The sequence below is a fragment of the Otolemur garnettii genome, unplaced genomic scaffold (assembly GCF_000181295.1).
Source record: "Otolemur garnettii isolate 467f Iridium unplaced genomic scaffold, OtoGar3 scaffold00060, whole genome shotgun sequence".
NCBI lineage: Eukaryota > Metazoa > Chordata > Mammalia > Primates > Galagidae > Otolemur > Otolemur garnettii.
In genome coordinates, this window is record NW_003852455.1 from 7,509,289 (window position 1) to 7,524,784 (window position 15,496).

General features: G+C 39.2%; 1 protein-coding gene across 1 annotated transcript in view; it reads right to left on the minus strand.

Annotated features, from left to right (window-relative positions):
* Positions 1 to 4,780: 4,780 nt before the first annotated feature.
* TPRG1 (tumor protein p63 regulated 1) overlaps positions 4,781 to 15,496 on the minus strand; it is a 113,972-nt gene continuing 103,256 nt past the window's right edge. The window contains exons 4-5 of the mRNA XM_003792708.2: positions 15,176 to 15,329; positions 4,781 to 5,221 (exon numbers count right to left, since the gene is read on the minus strand). Coding sequence (XP_003792756.1) covers positions 5,027 to 5,221; positions 15,176 to 15,329 — 349 coding nt within the window. The 3' untranslated portion in view covers positions 4,781 to 5,026. The remainder of the gene's footprint in view (positions 5,222 to 15,175; positions 15,330 to 15,496) is intronic.

The following is a 15,496-nucleotide window of genomic DNA, read 5'->3' on the forward strand; positions in this document are numbered from 1 at the left end:
GGCCCCCAACACTATATTTACCTTAAAAACACAAGAGTTCGTTTAACTAGGCTTGCAGATTCCATTTGGCTTCACGGGAAAAGGCGATGTGTGAAACGTTTACTAAAAGCTTTTCCAACACCGAATGTAAAGGAGCACGTGAGGTACACGATCCAGGCAGAGAAGCAGCCTCACGTTTCATATTGGCTGAAGCCCTGAAATGAAATAGGGCTTACAGTTTTTGTCTTGGATTTTGAGGCAAAAGAGAAGGGCTAGGAGAGGATATCATACTTTCTTTTGATGGTGACAGAATTATCCTATGGAGTTGCCTCAATCAGGAGGAATCAACTACATATCGATGGACTCCAGGTGAGTCCAGAGCCTCGGCCAAGTTCTCCCCTCGCTTCTGAGGAACTGGGATCTGCAGGGAGAGTCCTGGCCCCCAGCTGCTTTCAGAGCATGCTGGGGGTGGTGTGGCCCAAAGGTGAGTTTACACATCAGTGACTCAAGTTTCCTGCCACTAAGCATAAGAAGTCACTCATGAGCAGCGTCCCCAAACCACAGCGACAGGATGTGGGCACAAGCCCTTGTATAATTGTTGGCCAGGAGCCAAAGAGCATTCATCCCTGTGCAAATACTTGGGCTTTTTCATGTTGTTGTTAACCTTTGAAAACCACAGGCATTAGTCTCTCTTTTTCTTCCCCTTGGCACAAGTCATCTTCTTTTCGCCAACTTGGTCTCTTGTGTGTAAAGAATTTCTGAGGAGCTTTTAAGCCTAAATTTAATACTTTCGCCCTCCCCTCTCCTGCCCCACAAAATGCCAGGCAGAGGCAAAGCTGCCTTACAAAATCTCTGCTGGCTCTGCTGGCTTCCGCAGCTTTGTTTGGGCTTTTGATCAGATAGGAAATCAGAGAGCCCTATGAGTAGCCTTAGCCTTTAAGAAAATAAAAGCAATTTCTGGAAATTCCCCCTAAACAATTGTGACCTATTGTTTTCTCACCTCAGAATTAACCCAGCAACTATGATACATCGATTCAAGTTACATATCTTTTCCCTGGGAATGTAGATTTTATGTTCGAAAGAGCAGTGGGCCAGGAATAGGAACTGGAAGATTTAGTCTATCTCGGTATTTCCAAAGTTCACCCATCTTCTTTTTGAGCAATTTCTTTCTGGTTTCAAGGTCTCTGCTTTATGTTCTATGAAATGAAATCATTGGTGAGATGGTCTCTGTGCCTCAGGGCTCTGTGAATAGATTGGCTTCCCAGGAGGGTTCAACAAAAGAACGTGAAAATGTGCCTCAAGGCAATAGATCTAAAAGTAGTCAACTCCTAATTAGCTTCTCTCCTTAGAAAAAGGCCAAAGATTAGGTCCCAAAAGAGAAGCAATTGACCAAAGAGGGGTGGGGGTGCAGGCACAGTGATTTTTGGCAGCTCCCTTTTGTAAAATCCACCAGCTTTGACTCCGTATCTGAATGTCCCACATCCTGGCGCGGGAACCCAAGCAGTCCACATGACTTTTGGTAGGTTTATTTTGTGGGTTTTTTTTTTTTTTTTTTGGAGGGGGGTTCTTTCTTTCTTTGTTTAGTGAAAGAGATGTTAGATAGACTTTATAGCGCTTCATGTTCTCAGTCAGCAGGAGAACTTTCTACACCCATCAGAACTGTCAAAGATGTACCAGAAGACTGAGGAATTCATCAGTGGAGTTGCCCAAACAGTGTCTGAAATAACATTTATTGGAGATTTTCTAGTGAAAACTCCTGAATGCGACAAAACTCAAATAAATAAAGTTGCCAACCATGATTTCTATTGTGTGATAAAATGCTTTTCACTGTACTTAAACTCTTTTGTGTCTAATCCTGTCTCCAACTAAACTTATCATGCCCCCTTGAACAACTTTAGTGGTGCAGTACTCCACATAGGCTAAAGAAAAAAAAAAGCCGGTATATGTACAAGTCCCCCGGTTTGTGACTGTTCGTTCAGCCTAAGGACAAAGAGCTGAAGTAAGAACACCAAGTGTCAAATGAGAAAGCCATAGGCAGTAGGTCCACAGTGACCAAGAAGCACTTTCTATAGGGAACTGAATTCAGTTCCCTTGCACATTGTCCTGCTTTCTGTTGCAGAAGTCGCATCACTCTACAGGTTGGTGTTCCATCCTTTGTATTTACTAAAGCATTTGACACAGTCTTCACAAGATCTTTATGAAATAAGTAGATTATCACTGTATGTCTCTATTTTGCAAATAAGGAAAGTAAACTTTAGGACAGTTAAAGTAATTTTTCAAGATCTCACAAGATTGATTCAACTCTTTCCAAAGAAAAAAGGGATCAAATTATCTACTCATTGGGAAAAATTATTTGGGGCCTCATAAAGTCAATGGCCTTGAAAGATTATACCAATTGTTTTAGGACATGTGATAATCCAACAATCCTTAAACAGTCTCTACTTTATCTAGTCCCTCGTTGACCATGTCAAGGGATGGTGGGCTCACTATTTTAAGAAGCAACCTGTTCCGTTATTGAACATTTGTAGCTGTAGGAAGTTCCTCCTTATTTTGAACTGCTATTCAGATTTCTGAATCCTCTAAACCTCTGGTCATAATGCTGCTTTCCAGATCCCCTGTGTCAGTTAAGAGGATACCCCGTGTGACAGTCTGTACAGCATGTGGACAGTTCTCTGTCATCTCTGTCATCTCTCAGTTCAGTCTTCTCCCTGAAAACCAGCTTTGGTTCCAGGAACTGCCTATCCTGTTGTTATAGACTGGATGTCAGGGCTAAGAAACACCACCTCCTCCCATCCCTTCTAAATTGCTTCCCTTGATGAAGCTACACTGTGTCCTTTAGAAGGTCATTTGGGAACAGTCTGGCTTAGGTTCCTGTAGACAAATGTGCAGAGAGAAGTCAATTGCCAGTCTGATCCTTAAATGGTAACTCAAAAGCATGTGCTGGACATTTCGGAGGCTTTTGCCAATAAATGCCACTATCTTGAGGCAAATGGGGATTTAAGGGCAGCAGAATTATAATAATTTGCCAATTGTGCCTGCTTCAGAACCACTGCCAAGATAATGCAATGACTTTTCATTCCACTACTGTTGACAGGACAGCTAAGGATTTCAACATTTCCTTTTACAGTCTGAATAGAAAGTTCCCTGCCTTAAGGACTATAACAATATTTGCCATTAAGGGGAGGGGGAGGCTGGAATAAAGGGGAAAGAGAAGAAATGAAAGAATTATTAATGGAAGTAAACAAAGACAAACTAAAACAAGTGTGACTCAAGGTTTGAGTTGTGAACGGCTGCATCAAATTAATGTTTGTGAATATATCAGAGGACAAATCTTCAAAATTGAGGAAGCAATTCAAAGAAAAGACTTTAAGTATAAACTGCCCATAGGCCAAAGAAGAAAAATTAACTTGAATTTTAAACTTTAGTAGGAACTGAGGTGTCTCGATTTTGGATCTTAGAAAAATAAGAAGTTTATTGTAATAATATCTACAGTGTTCAACATGCAACACTTGTTTGCTGATTAAATTTAAATAAAATGTGGTTTTAAAATGAAAGAGAAAAGTAACTTGAAGAGATGCAGATGACATAATCTCCTGGATTGTTCAAAATTAGACCTAAGTCAGAAAGAAGCAAAGACGAAATGAGAGTTTTTAAACATGGTCCAGAAAACCCTCTGAGATCCATGGGATTCCAATGGGGCACCTCTGAGGTCTGACATGGAGGCGGCCAATGGCATGCCCATCTCCACTTCAACCTCAGTGGTCTTACTTTTATCTGGTTTAAGTATTTGGCTTCTTAAAAAGGTCTCTCTAGAAGGAAAGGATCTGCTCTTAAAAAAATGCTTAAAAATACTGAAATGAAATGAGCTATTGAAAGTTCTTGATCAAGGGAGTGATATATTCAAATTTTCTTTGAGAATCTGGAAACCAAGTACAGAATAGATTGAAACAGGATCAGACTTGGAATAGAGATTCCAATTAAGAGGCTGCAGATAAGCAGAATTTAAAACTCCATCTAAGAATACAATCTGTAAGAATGGGAGAGAGTGGGCGGTGCCTGTGCTCAGTGGGTAGAGCGCCAGCCCCATATGCTGAGGGTAGTGGGTTCAAACTGGCTCCAGCCAAACAGCAACAAAAAAAATATCTCGGGCATTCTGGCAGGCACCTGTAGTCCCAGCTACTCGGGAGACTGAAGTAAGAGAATCACCTAAGCCCAGGAGTTGGAGGTTGCTGTGAGCTGTGTGATGCCACGGCACTCTACCGAGGGTAATAAAGTGAAACTCTGTCTCTACAAAAATAAATAAATAAATAAATACATGGGAGAGAGAGAGAGAGGCTATCAATAATTTTGAAATTATAAAATGAGCTTTAATTTTTAACATTCGGGCATTAGGGTACAATGCTAAGCCATGCACAGATATGGCACTGTATAGGACATATTTATTTGGCAAAGAATTTAGAAACATTAAAACTGATAGATTTCAGGGATGGATAACTGGAACCATAACAACACCATAGAAAAATCCTGGATTTTGAAGATGCTGAATGCTGGGTGCCATTAGAACATTAATGTGTAGATGATTGGCAGACAGAAATGAAAAACTGAATTGTGGAATAAATATTGAGGATGATGGGAATACAGATTTGGAAATCATTCTCATTAAAATGGTAGCTAAAATAATAGAGACTATGAGCCCCCAGTGAAAAATACATCAGTATCAGAGGCATTTAGAGAGCCAGAGGAATAAGAACCCAGAGAGCCTTCCCCAAGGTTATAATCAGGCCCTCATTTGATAATATTATTTGATGAGCTTATCAGTATTTATTTTCTAGAATTAAGGAAATTTAATTATTCTTCTTTGAGTTCTGAAGTGTGGATCTATCAGTTCAATCAAGCTTTTAGATTTCCCGAAATATTAGATATTCAAAATAATGCAGTGCTATTTAAAGGTAATTAATTGTTTCAGAAAAAAATACGGTGGGCTGAATTGGAATCTTCCATAATGACAACTCTGTGGGGGCTGTACATATGGTACCAAAAAAGAGTCTCAAAAGCCAATACTCCCACGGGCAAGGGAGTAGCCAAGCTTGTTGCGATTTCCAATGAATGACATCAGCCCCGCGTAGGTCTCAATCAAAATGGGTTCAGTTAACACCGACAGCCTCTTCCCTTTTCCAGATCCGGGGGAATCCTTGCAAGCATTCTGGATAGCTGGAACAAGCTTAGATGTGAACCCAGACAACTAAGGAAGAAAAGGGGAAGGCATAGAGTTAGTGAGGCAGAGTAGGTCCAGAGACACCACTGCCCCTGCCCGGCCAGTCCTCACAAAGCCTGACCACGCTTCTGGAGCTGCAGTGACTCCTACTTTTTAAATATAGATTGTTAAATTTAACTCTGTTACAGTTAATAATCATGTTTAACTCAGTCAACAATCGTGTTAAACTCTTATTGAGACGAGCTTTCCTCAGGCTAAATTTTGCTTCTTACTATAAAAAACAATATGTAACTTTTCAGTTTGTTCATTAAATTTGCCCAGCACCATTTTAGTTTCAGCTACTTTAATTTTTGTGTGTGAATACACATGATTTCCATCAGCATTAGTACTCTAAAGTAATTCTCTGTGTCACTAACAGATGAAAAGGCACCTAAAAATCATTCGCAAAATATTGATGAACTCTCTCATTGCCCATATTCTGGCGATGTTAAGCACTTGAACAGGAGCCAAAACCCTGCTCTCCTGGAGTTTATGTTATGATAAGAGACCAAAAGAAAAAACAAGCAGATATATGTGATTTTCAATGGCGATAAATTCTAGGAGAAAAATAAAACGTGGTAAAGACATAAAAAGTGATTGATTTGAGGATTACTTCATGTATCATATTCAAGGCAAGTCTTTCTGATGAGATCACACTTAAATGATAAAAAATAGTGAGGCATGTGGAGAAAGTGTTCCAGGCAGGAAAAAAATGGCATCTGCCAAAGCTGTGAGGGAAGGATAAATTTAGTTTATTCAAGGAGCCCCCAAAAGGCCTATGCAACTGGATGACAGAGATAGAAGAGGGAGGCTGGAGCAGGCACGAAGACTCAGTGTGGCCATATGAAGGACTTTGGATTATGAAGTGACTTTAAGAAGAGGTTCAATTGGTATATGATTTTTATTGTTATTTATTTATTTATTTATTTATTTTTTATTCATTTTTTTTTTTTGAGACGGAGTCTCACTATGCCACCCTCAGTAGAGCTGTGGCATCCCAGCTCACAGTAACCTCAAACTCTTAGGCTTAAGCAATTCCCTTGCCTCAGCCTCCCAAGTAGCTGGAACTATAGGCACCTGCCACAATGCCAGGCTATTTTTTGTTGCAGTTGTCATCATTGTTTACCTGGCCCAGGCCGGGTTCCAACCCACCAGCCTCAGTGTACATGGCTGGCACAGTAACCACTGTGTTCTGGGCATAGAGCCTGATTTTTATTTTTTAAAAAATAATCTTAGGTGCTGTAAAGAGTCAAAAATAGAGTGCTGTAAAGGTCCAGATGGAAGCAGGAGGGCAAGAGGTGTTTGGGAACCACTTCAATAGTCCAGGCAAGAGATGATGGTGGCTTGGACCAAGGTTGCAGCAGAGACTTGGAGCGGGGGAGGGATAGAGCCACAGAACTGGCTGACATGTTTGCATTCGGGGTTAAAGAGAAGAGAGGCATGGAAGATGCCCCCCAGATTTTTGACCTAAGCACCTGGGTAGATAGTGACATTGTAAGGGAACTGGGAAAGCCTAAGAGTGGTAGAGATTGGAAATGGTGAGGTACAGAGATTAATAATCACATTTTTGATGTATGGTTTGAGTTATCTAACCAAGTAGGCCTTTGACAGATTTTCAGTAGACAACTGGATACATGAACCAGGTGCATAAAGGAATAGACAGATGAAAAGTTGATGTCTGTAGTGAAAATTTTCATAATAGCAATCATATCCAGAAGTCAGGAATGATAATTATGAAGTGAAGTTAATAACCAAAACGATATGATATAGGACAGGAAGTAAAAATCAGCAAACTCAAAAAACTCTTGTTGTACAAGACTCCAGGCACTGTAAGCAATGTGGTAGGGATATAATAAGTAAACTGAGGGTCTAAGTGTTAGAGAATTTTCCAGTGCTAAATAATCAGTAAACAGGGCTTAGACCCAGCTCACTTGACTTCACTCCTAAAGTCCTCTCTTGTATTAGACGCTGCTGTTATGAGCGGTATTACAAAATCATAATATTTAGTACATTTAGCGTTAACTTTTAATATTTAGGGAAGGATTCATGTTCCTCATTTGCAAAAGGGATAGGTAAATATTGTACTCACTAATTTTCAAATTCTTTTCCCTAAAACACTGTATTTCTTCATAGGTTAGGTGACCATCTACTTTATCACCTGAGTCTGGATTCTTTTGAAAAGCAAGAAAGTATTTCTGTGAATAATGTTCAAACAACAGGTTTCTGAGGGTTTGGGGAGAGGATGTGGACACAGGGCAAAAGCTAAGCAGGTGACCTTGTTCAGTTCTTCCAATCACATTGGTCAGAGTGACTTGACTTTTGTCAAAATACTTTGGTATTTGAGTTCCATGTAAGATTTTATTTTTAAAAGATTTTTTAAAATGAAAATCACTAGAATAAAACTGCCTGGGAACCTATGATTTAATCCACAAAGATCTACCGTGCTTTCTCTCCTACACCTCATTCAAAAGCAAGCTCAAATCCTTTCTCTTCCACAATGCCTACCCACACTCAAGGTAAAAAATGATTTTTTTCTTTCTTTTATTACATTTCACTTACACTTCACTTAAATATTTAATCCAGTTTTCTAAGAAGTAGAGTCACACGTGTGGCTGTCCCTGCAACTAATTCAAGATTTCTCCCTCTTAGGACTATTGCTGTTTGGGGCCAGATAATTCTGAGCTGTGAGGAAAAAAATGCCCTCTGCCTTCCATGATCTTAAACTTCCTTCTTAGCATATACCCACCAGATACCAGTAGGGCTCCTGGCCCAAGTGGGACAACCAAAATATTTCATTGGGACATTGCCAAATGTCCCCCAGTACAAGAAATCACCCCCTCTTAATAACCACTGAACTGAACATGGTATAGCGTGATGTAGCAAGTGTATTGGGACCAGACAGACCTGGTCTTAAGTTACAACTATGGCATTAACTAGGTGTGTGATTTTGTGCAAGCTAACCAACCTCTTTGAATTTCATAGTTCTCCTCCATAAAATAAAGTTACTAATATCATCAGACTTACACAGTAATTGTAAAGATTAAGTAAAATAAAGGGTTTGTGTATATGCTGCATGTGCACCTGTGTGCTGTTACATTACATGAAGTGTTAGGAGAATGGAATGAGATGAGGCTGGAATTTAAAGTCATATTGCAAAGGAAATAAAACAAGCTTGTTGCCAATAATCAATGTGCACTAACTGTTTTCACCATCATGCCCTCCTCCTCATCACCATCATCACACCACGATCTCCTGAAAGCCACAGTGTAATTCATCTCAACATTTCCTTGCCAACACCCTCTGGATTATCAGGATGCCTTTTCATAGATCCATAAGTGTTTGCCAAATTGGATTATTGAATGCTTCCTCAGTCCTCATCATAAGCTTCATTTCTTAAGAATCCTCTGTGGTCTCAGAATCAAAGTGCTGGAAAGAAAAACTTGACACTATTTCATACTCAATGAACTTGGCATTTCATTAGAATCAGATGCACTTCATTTCCAGTCATTTCTGGGAGCTCTTTCAAAGGGGTGGGGGGGCCAAGTTTATGGAGAGACAAGAAGTGCGTTGAAGGAGAGGCAGACAAAAGGCCAAGTCCCCAAGCTGGCTCTTGAGCATTTCAAGCACCTGAATTCAATCTGTGTGACAGAAATGCTGTGTCATCTGATATGAATGCCACCAACCACATACTTTTCTCTAAAAGCTTTTATACACCCACCTCTGGCTTCCTTTTATTCCAGTCTCAAAAAAGGATGGGGTCAGTTTTTAACAACTCCAGTTACACAGAGGATGTGTGCTGGTTCAGGTAAAGTAGAGCCAGGGGAGGGGGGCAGCGGGAGCGTGGCATTCTTCTTGACTTTAGAACAATTGTTTACCAGCTGGGTGCCTGGGCCACAGGTTTGCTTCAGGTGCTGTCTGCCAGAAGTTCACTGCCTAGAGTCTCAGTTTTCCTTAGATACAACCATCCCTTGCTTCCTGTTTACACTGGGTAAAGAGACCAGGTTTCATGCCTGCAGGCCCACATTCCTCCACAGAGCAGGTTTTCCAAGCCCTTGGGCTATAGTTTCAGCCTCCCCACTGGGAAGGGAAGCACACTAGCATGAAGAGCAAGCCCATTCAATAGCCAACCCTTGAAACCACTTGGGAAGTTGTACTGCTTCATAGACTATATATCATCATGTGCATTTTACATGGATCTATCTGTATAGAGACCCCATGACTGGCTAAGTTCAAGCATATACAGAAAAATAAAAGGATGAGGCAGAGTGTCTATTTCCCCTGTACAAGAGAGGTTTCTGCACTTCTACATCCTGTTCTACGTTCCTGCCCACAAGTGTGTACGCACACCCACACGCTTGAAATTCTAGCTAAACTGAATTAGTCTTTATCCAAGAATATTTCACATACTTTTATAATTTGCAGCTTCTAATTATGTTTCCTTTTCTTAAAATGCCTTCTCTCACCTTCTTTGACACTTAAATAACCCATACCTTGAGCTTTACATCAAATGTCATCACCTCTGTTAACTTTCAGATTTATCTGTTTCTTCCCATAACCCCTTGTGAATCCTTCCTTCAAGAGTCATAGCCCACTTTATTATAATTTGTTAATTACATTTCTGTCTTCTCCTCCCTCTCCACCATAAGTGTCTGAAGGGTGAAATGTGTTTTACTCTTTTTGGGATTCCAGGTTGCTAGCACATGGCTCATTCTGTAGTAATCAATGCAGGGTAGGTACTCAATGAATAGTTGTTAACCTCTTGTGAAAGGAAACCAAAGGGCTCAGGTTATAAAGTTGAATTTCCTTACTAAAACAGGTTCCCTTTCATGATTCCCTCAAAAACATGGGTAAACATGCCAGAAAGAATAAAGATGGTTGGTCTGTTAATCCATCAGTCCACTCACTATCCTTCATAGCTCTGGGCTCAGTGAGCAGGTCCTTCCCAGCAGTACTCTCCACATCCCCCAGAAGCCCAGAAAAGCAGTGGCTAGAAAAGAAAAGATAAGACTACAAGTGGTAAATACAAAGTGGATGAAAAATTTGAGAATAATTGCCCCAATTTACAATGCATGATATATTATAGGATGTCATATCAGTTAATGTGAATGTACACATAGTGCCCCTCTCTCTCTCTGTCATACACCCAATACCTTTGGGTTTTTACCCTTTTCCCTGAGTATTAGCAAACTTTTTGGGAGTGGACATAGAACTGCTATTGTATGTCCTTAATCAATTCACTTAATCCCTCCGAGTAAGTGATCATTTTTAAAACAAACATAGCTATCCTAACTTTACAGGGCTTTTGCTAGTTGAATTATATGAAAATATCATTTAAACTGTAGTCAACAAATATAACATGCAATTATATAATCATATGTGAGATTCTTTTTAAGTTCTGTAATATTAAAATCAATGCCCCCTCCGGACTATTTTCTGTTTTCACAGTTATTTTGTATTAGTAACACAAAGTATGTGCGTGAACAGATTGGAAAACCTTCGTGAGGTGAGGAGATGAGCAAGACTGTCTGGGAAGAGGCTGTTTAACCATCACATCTGCCAGAGGTGGACGTGATAGAGAGTCAGTGAGAAAGATAAAAAGAAAAATAATGTATTTTGTATTAATAATGTAGTATAGTATTGTATAAATATTTTATAGATCAATGTTAAGAGACTTAGAGAAAGTACACATTTAAACTTGAATCCGATTATTCCCATAAATGCCCTTTCTTTGGGTACCTTCCTCACCCACCAGCTCCATGGCTCTCAGCTGTGACCAGCATTGACTGGTCTGAGTGTAGGCCACCACTTCAGCGTTCTCTCGTGAGCTTCAGATCCAAACTGCTACTGACAGAACTAACTCAGCCCCACATTATGTGGATGTTTCAAGCTCAGCATTCCTAAACTGAATCCCCCAAAGCTACAACTCTGCCAGTTTCTTCCAAATTAACGGAACCAGGAACCATTCGCTCAAGCCAGAAACCTTGGGCATCTCTGACCTCCTCTGGTCACCTGCTATGCTTTGTCAGTTGGCTCCTTCCACTAGTTCTCTATTTGGAATAATTCAAAGTCTCATCATGTTCTCTTCCTTCTTACTGCCTCTTACTTTAGGCCTATGTTTTTCAACCTTTTTCATCTCATAATACACTTGAACGTATAGTTAAACTTCCCGGGACACTTAAATTACATTGATCCAGAAAAAGAGTTAAAAAAAAAAAAAAAAGAATATACTTACAATGACTTGAACTTCTTTCGGAAATAATTTATTGATTTTTAAAAGTTTTCACTGCACACCTAATATCCTCTCAGGGCACACCGGTGTGCCGTAGCACACTGGTTGAAAAATCACTGAATTCGGTTCTTAATTGTCTGAGTCATTAAAATTATGGTGAGATCTATTTAAGTTTAAACTCCAGCTAAACCAAATTTCTCATTATTTGAAGATCTCTGTATACCTTCATGTACCTCCTTTTCATTTGGTCCAAACTTCTGTTTTAGCAAGTTAGTGCTAATTTCAACATCTTTGCATTTTTATCTGTCTCTGCTTTTAAGCAATGCCTTCACTAGGGCAAGAATCTTGTCTCTTTTCTGTTTGTCTCCTTAACAACAATCATAATACCTGCACTTTCTTAGTGTCAGAAAACTTTTTTGAATAAAGAGGGTCCAGGTGTTTTAGAAGAGAATATCTGGGTAAGAATAAGTTTGAATGTTTTAATGTATTATTATAAGTAATAAGTTCTTCCATTAGGTTGCCAATAACTTGAAGATTTTGACTGTGTAACTCAGGTTTACCTTATTCTCACCCCTGTGCCCCAGTTGGTTTGTTAAACTGAATTAAATTGCCTCAGATGTTTGATTTAGACATTTTCCACTTACGCCTCTACTTTTTCCTATTTCATTCGTAAGAGAGATGGAAAAACCAGTTGAGAACACCCTTTTAAAGTCTTATGTGATGCCAAAATATTCACATTAAAAGGACTCTAGATCCCCCAAATTATCTCTCTTCTCATTTATTCTTTTACAATAATATGACTGGGTCTTAATCAAAGCCAATCTTGGAAAATGTCCTAAACACAAATAATATTGTGACATAAAAACCAACAACAAAAGAGAAACTAAGACTCAAGGAACAGGATCAAAGGGCTCATCATCTCACATTCCAGATGGAGATCATTTGTTTTCCTAGAGAGCTGAGACTTGGGGTGGCCTTTGAATAAATAATAGCTTGGCAAGTGAAAGCGCCAGACTATTATCAGGAAGGAACAAAAAAAAAAGAATTTGGAATAATAATTTAAGGAGAAAATCCTTAAAGAAGTATACCTAACAGATCCAAAAAGTAGTTTGATTAACTGAAAACCAACCAAACAACTAACCAGCATCCACAGTGATTGCACTGTATCAATTTTATGTTTATCAATTTGCACTGTACGTGCACCAGCCTCACACCTGCTATCCTTCCTTGCAGTAAGAGCTGTCTGAACATCAGTTTTCCTTTCCCAATGGGAAAGACAGGAAAAAGTTTAATACCCTAGTCTACTAACTACGTTCACAGGTATTTGGGGAATCATTATTCCATACCCCTTCCGATATTTTACTTTTCATATTCCTTTTTAAATTATTTCATTGTATTTACATTCAATGGAACAAGATAAAACACTACAGGGTATTGGGATGACACCGTGCTATTTCTCTGCAGTTCACAGAATTTATTCTTTAACCCCTCACCCTGAACTTCCCCCAGCAAAGGATATTCAGAGAATCAGTATCTAATACATCAGATATAAGGAATTAGAGGCAAATTGGCCCAGGAAGTGATAGCTGTAATAGCTATGGCAGTCGGCATTTTTTTTTTACTCACTATAAAGTATATCTATAGATTCAAAAAATACATTATTCTAATAGTTAAAACTAGATTTTTTTTAACAGAGGGAAATGAAAAATACATTGTTAAGCTCTTTGACTTGGATTAACAGATGTTAAAAGAAGAAATATAAACTGCCCTTCGTTGTTAATAGTAAGAAAAGGATTACAGGGAAGGGCAAGAGCATGAGAGAGAAGGTCATGGAACAATGTGTCAGAGTATTATTGCTAATAAGACTTCTCATAAACAAGGAACTCTGATATTGCATTTGAAATTAGGGGCATGAACAAGAATCCAAAGCCCACCCTGCCTCCCTGAAGCTCTTCCTGAGTCCACTCTCACATAAATGCCTTCATGTGAGTATTGTTTGTTGTTCTTACTGGTTTTCATTTTGTTTTGTTGGCTATAAGTGGTAAGATCAGTCTAGGGACATTGATGCTTGCGTTCAGAAATTGTGAAATAGGAATATAACATAAAGAGCAACATGATCCATATATTGAACTAATTTTATGCCCAAAATAGATTAGGTTAGAGCCAAAGGTACACCATGACACCATAAGCTCTGAAAACATTTGCATACATCTTGAGAAGACCATTGATTTTCTCCTGGGAGTGGAATGTATTTCAAGCCAACTTCACCTACATATTGGAGATGGGGGGAATGAAGACCTCATTTAGCCTCAAATCACATATATGTTGCCTCAAATTCTATTTAAAATTAGCAGGGGATGGCAGCACCTGTGGCTCAAGGAGTAAGGCGCCGGCCCCCATATACCAGGTGGTGGTGGGTTTAAGCCTGGCCCCAGCCAAAACTGCAAAATAAATAAATAAAATAAAATTAGCAGGTCCCCTGCTAATTTGAGATATTTGTTTTCACATATACACGTACCCCCACAAACAAATGTATATATGAAAATATACATACAGGAATAGTTGTGTTTAAAATACTCCAAGAAATGTATGTATACCATCAACCACAAAAGGACTTTAGATGCAGATTGCCAAGTTTTGAATTTACAGCAAATAAAAAGGTGTAATGTTCTGAAATGAATTACTGATAAGATAAACATAAAAAGAACAGAGAAGGTAAGAATTTCTAGGCCTATCAGCACACTTTGATGTACATATCTGCTTTTGTTGAAAGTAGGAAGTTTGATCTTTCTCAGCATTTTCAGCTCTGACAGTTTTTCCCACCTGACTCCTTCAGGTGCCTTTGCTTTGCTCAAAATCCCTGGGAGAGATGAGAGGATAGAGGAGAGAATACAGGAAGACTACCCTTGCCACCAATGCATGGGTTTAAAATCTACTTGAGGAGATGAGATTTAAAGATGTAAAGATATTTTTAATTGCTTTATGTATCATGAAATAATTATACATGTCATTCCATTTAATCTTATAAAACTCCAGTGAGGTTGGGAGGAAGAGCAGTGTTCATTATCTCCATTTTAGAAGTGAGACCAAGGCTGAGACAGAGAAGTCACTTATCAAGCATGACCATGGAGCCATCTTTGACTGTACTTTGTACTATTCCACATTTTCTCCTTGAATAAAATAATGAGAATTTGATTAAATATGGAAAAGTCTACACGCCCTACAGGCAAGCAGAAAAAACAATTAGGAAGGAAAAAGAAGTATGTTCTGTATAAAAATAAATATAATGAATACTTACATTAAAAAGTTCTATAGGCTCAGCACCCATAGCACAGTAGTTATGGCCCTAGCCTTATAGACAGAGGGTGGTAGGTTCGAACCCAGCCCAGACCAGCTAAACAACTGCAACAAAAAAATAACCATGCATTGTGGTGAGCATCTGTAGTCCCAGCTACTTGGCAGGCTAAGGCAAGAGAATCACTTAAGCCCAACAGTTTGAGATTGCTGTGAGCTATGATGCCAAGGTACTCTACTGAGAGTGACATGGTGAAATTCTGTCTAAAAAAAAAAAGTTCCATCAATCTATGAAAGTTTTTATCTACATAAATCCCAGTTTGTATTTTTTTCTAAACATTACACATTCTGAAACTCCACCAACTACATAGTTCCACCAACAAAGATAATTTAAGAGCAATGCCCAAGCTTCCTCCTACCTTGCAAATGTTGAGGAACTTCTCACTGGTGTATTTCATAGGGTGCTCAGTGAAGGTAGCATAAGGAACCTCAGTGGACCACGGATTCCAGCGAGACAAGATGGACTGCTCCTCTGGACTGCCCCAGTAGATCCTAAGGCCCTCTCCTTGTCTCCTACAAGGAAAGAGTCTTCCATTAGATTAAAACAAAACAAAAGGGTAACAAAAGAAATGTAAGAATACTTTAGTTAGCCTTTGCCTTTCTGCTGAATTAAGTGCTTATCTTCCACCTGCCACCCCAACGTATATGACCCATGCCCACGCAGGTTGGAGATAGCTAAA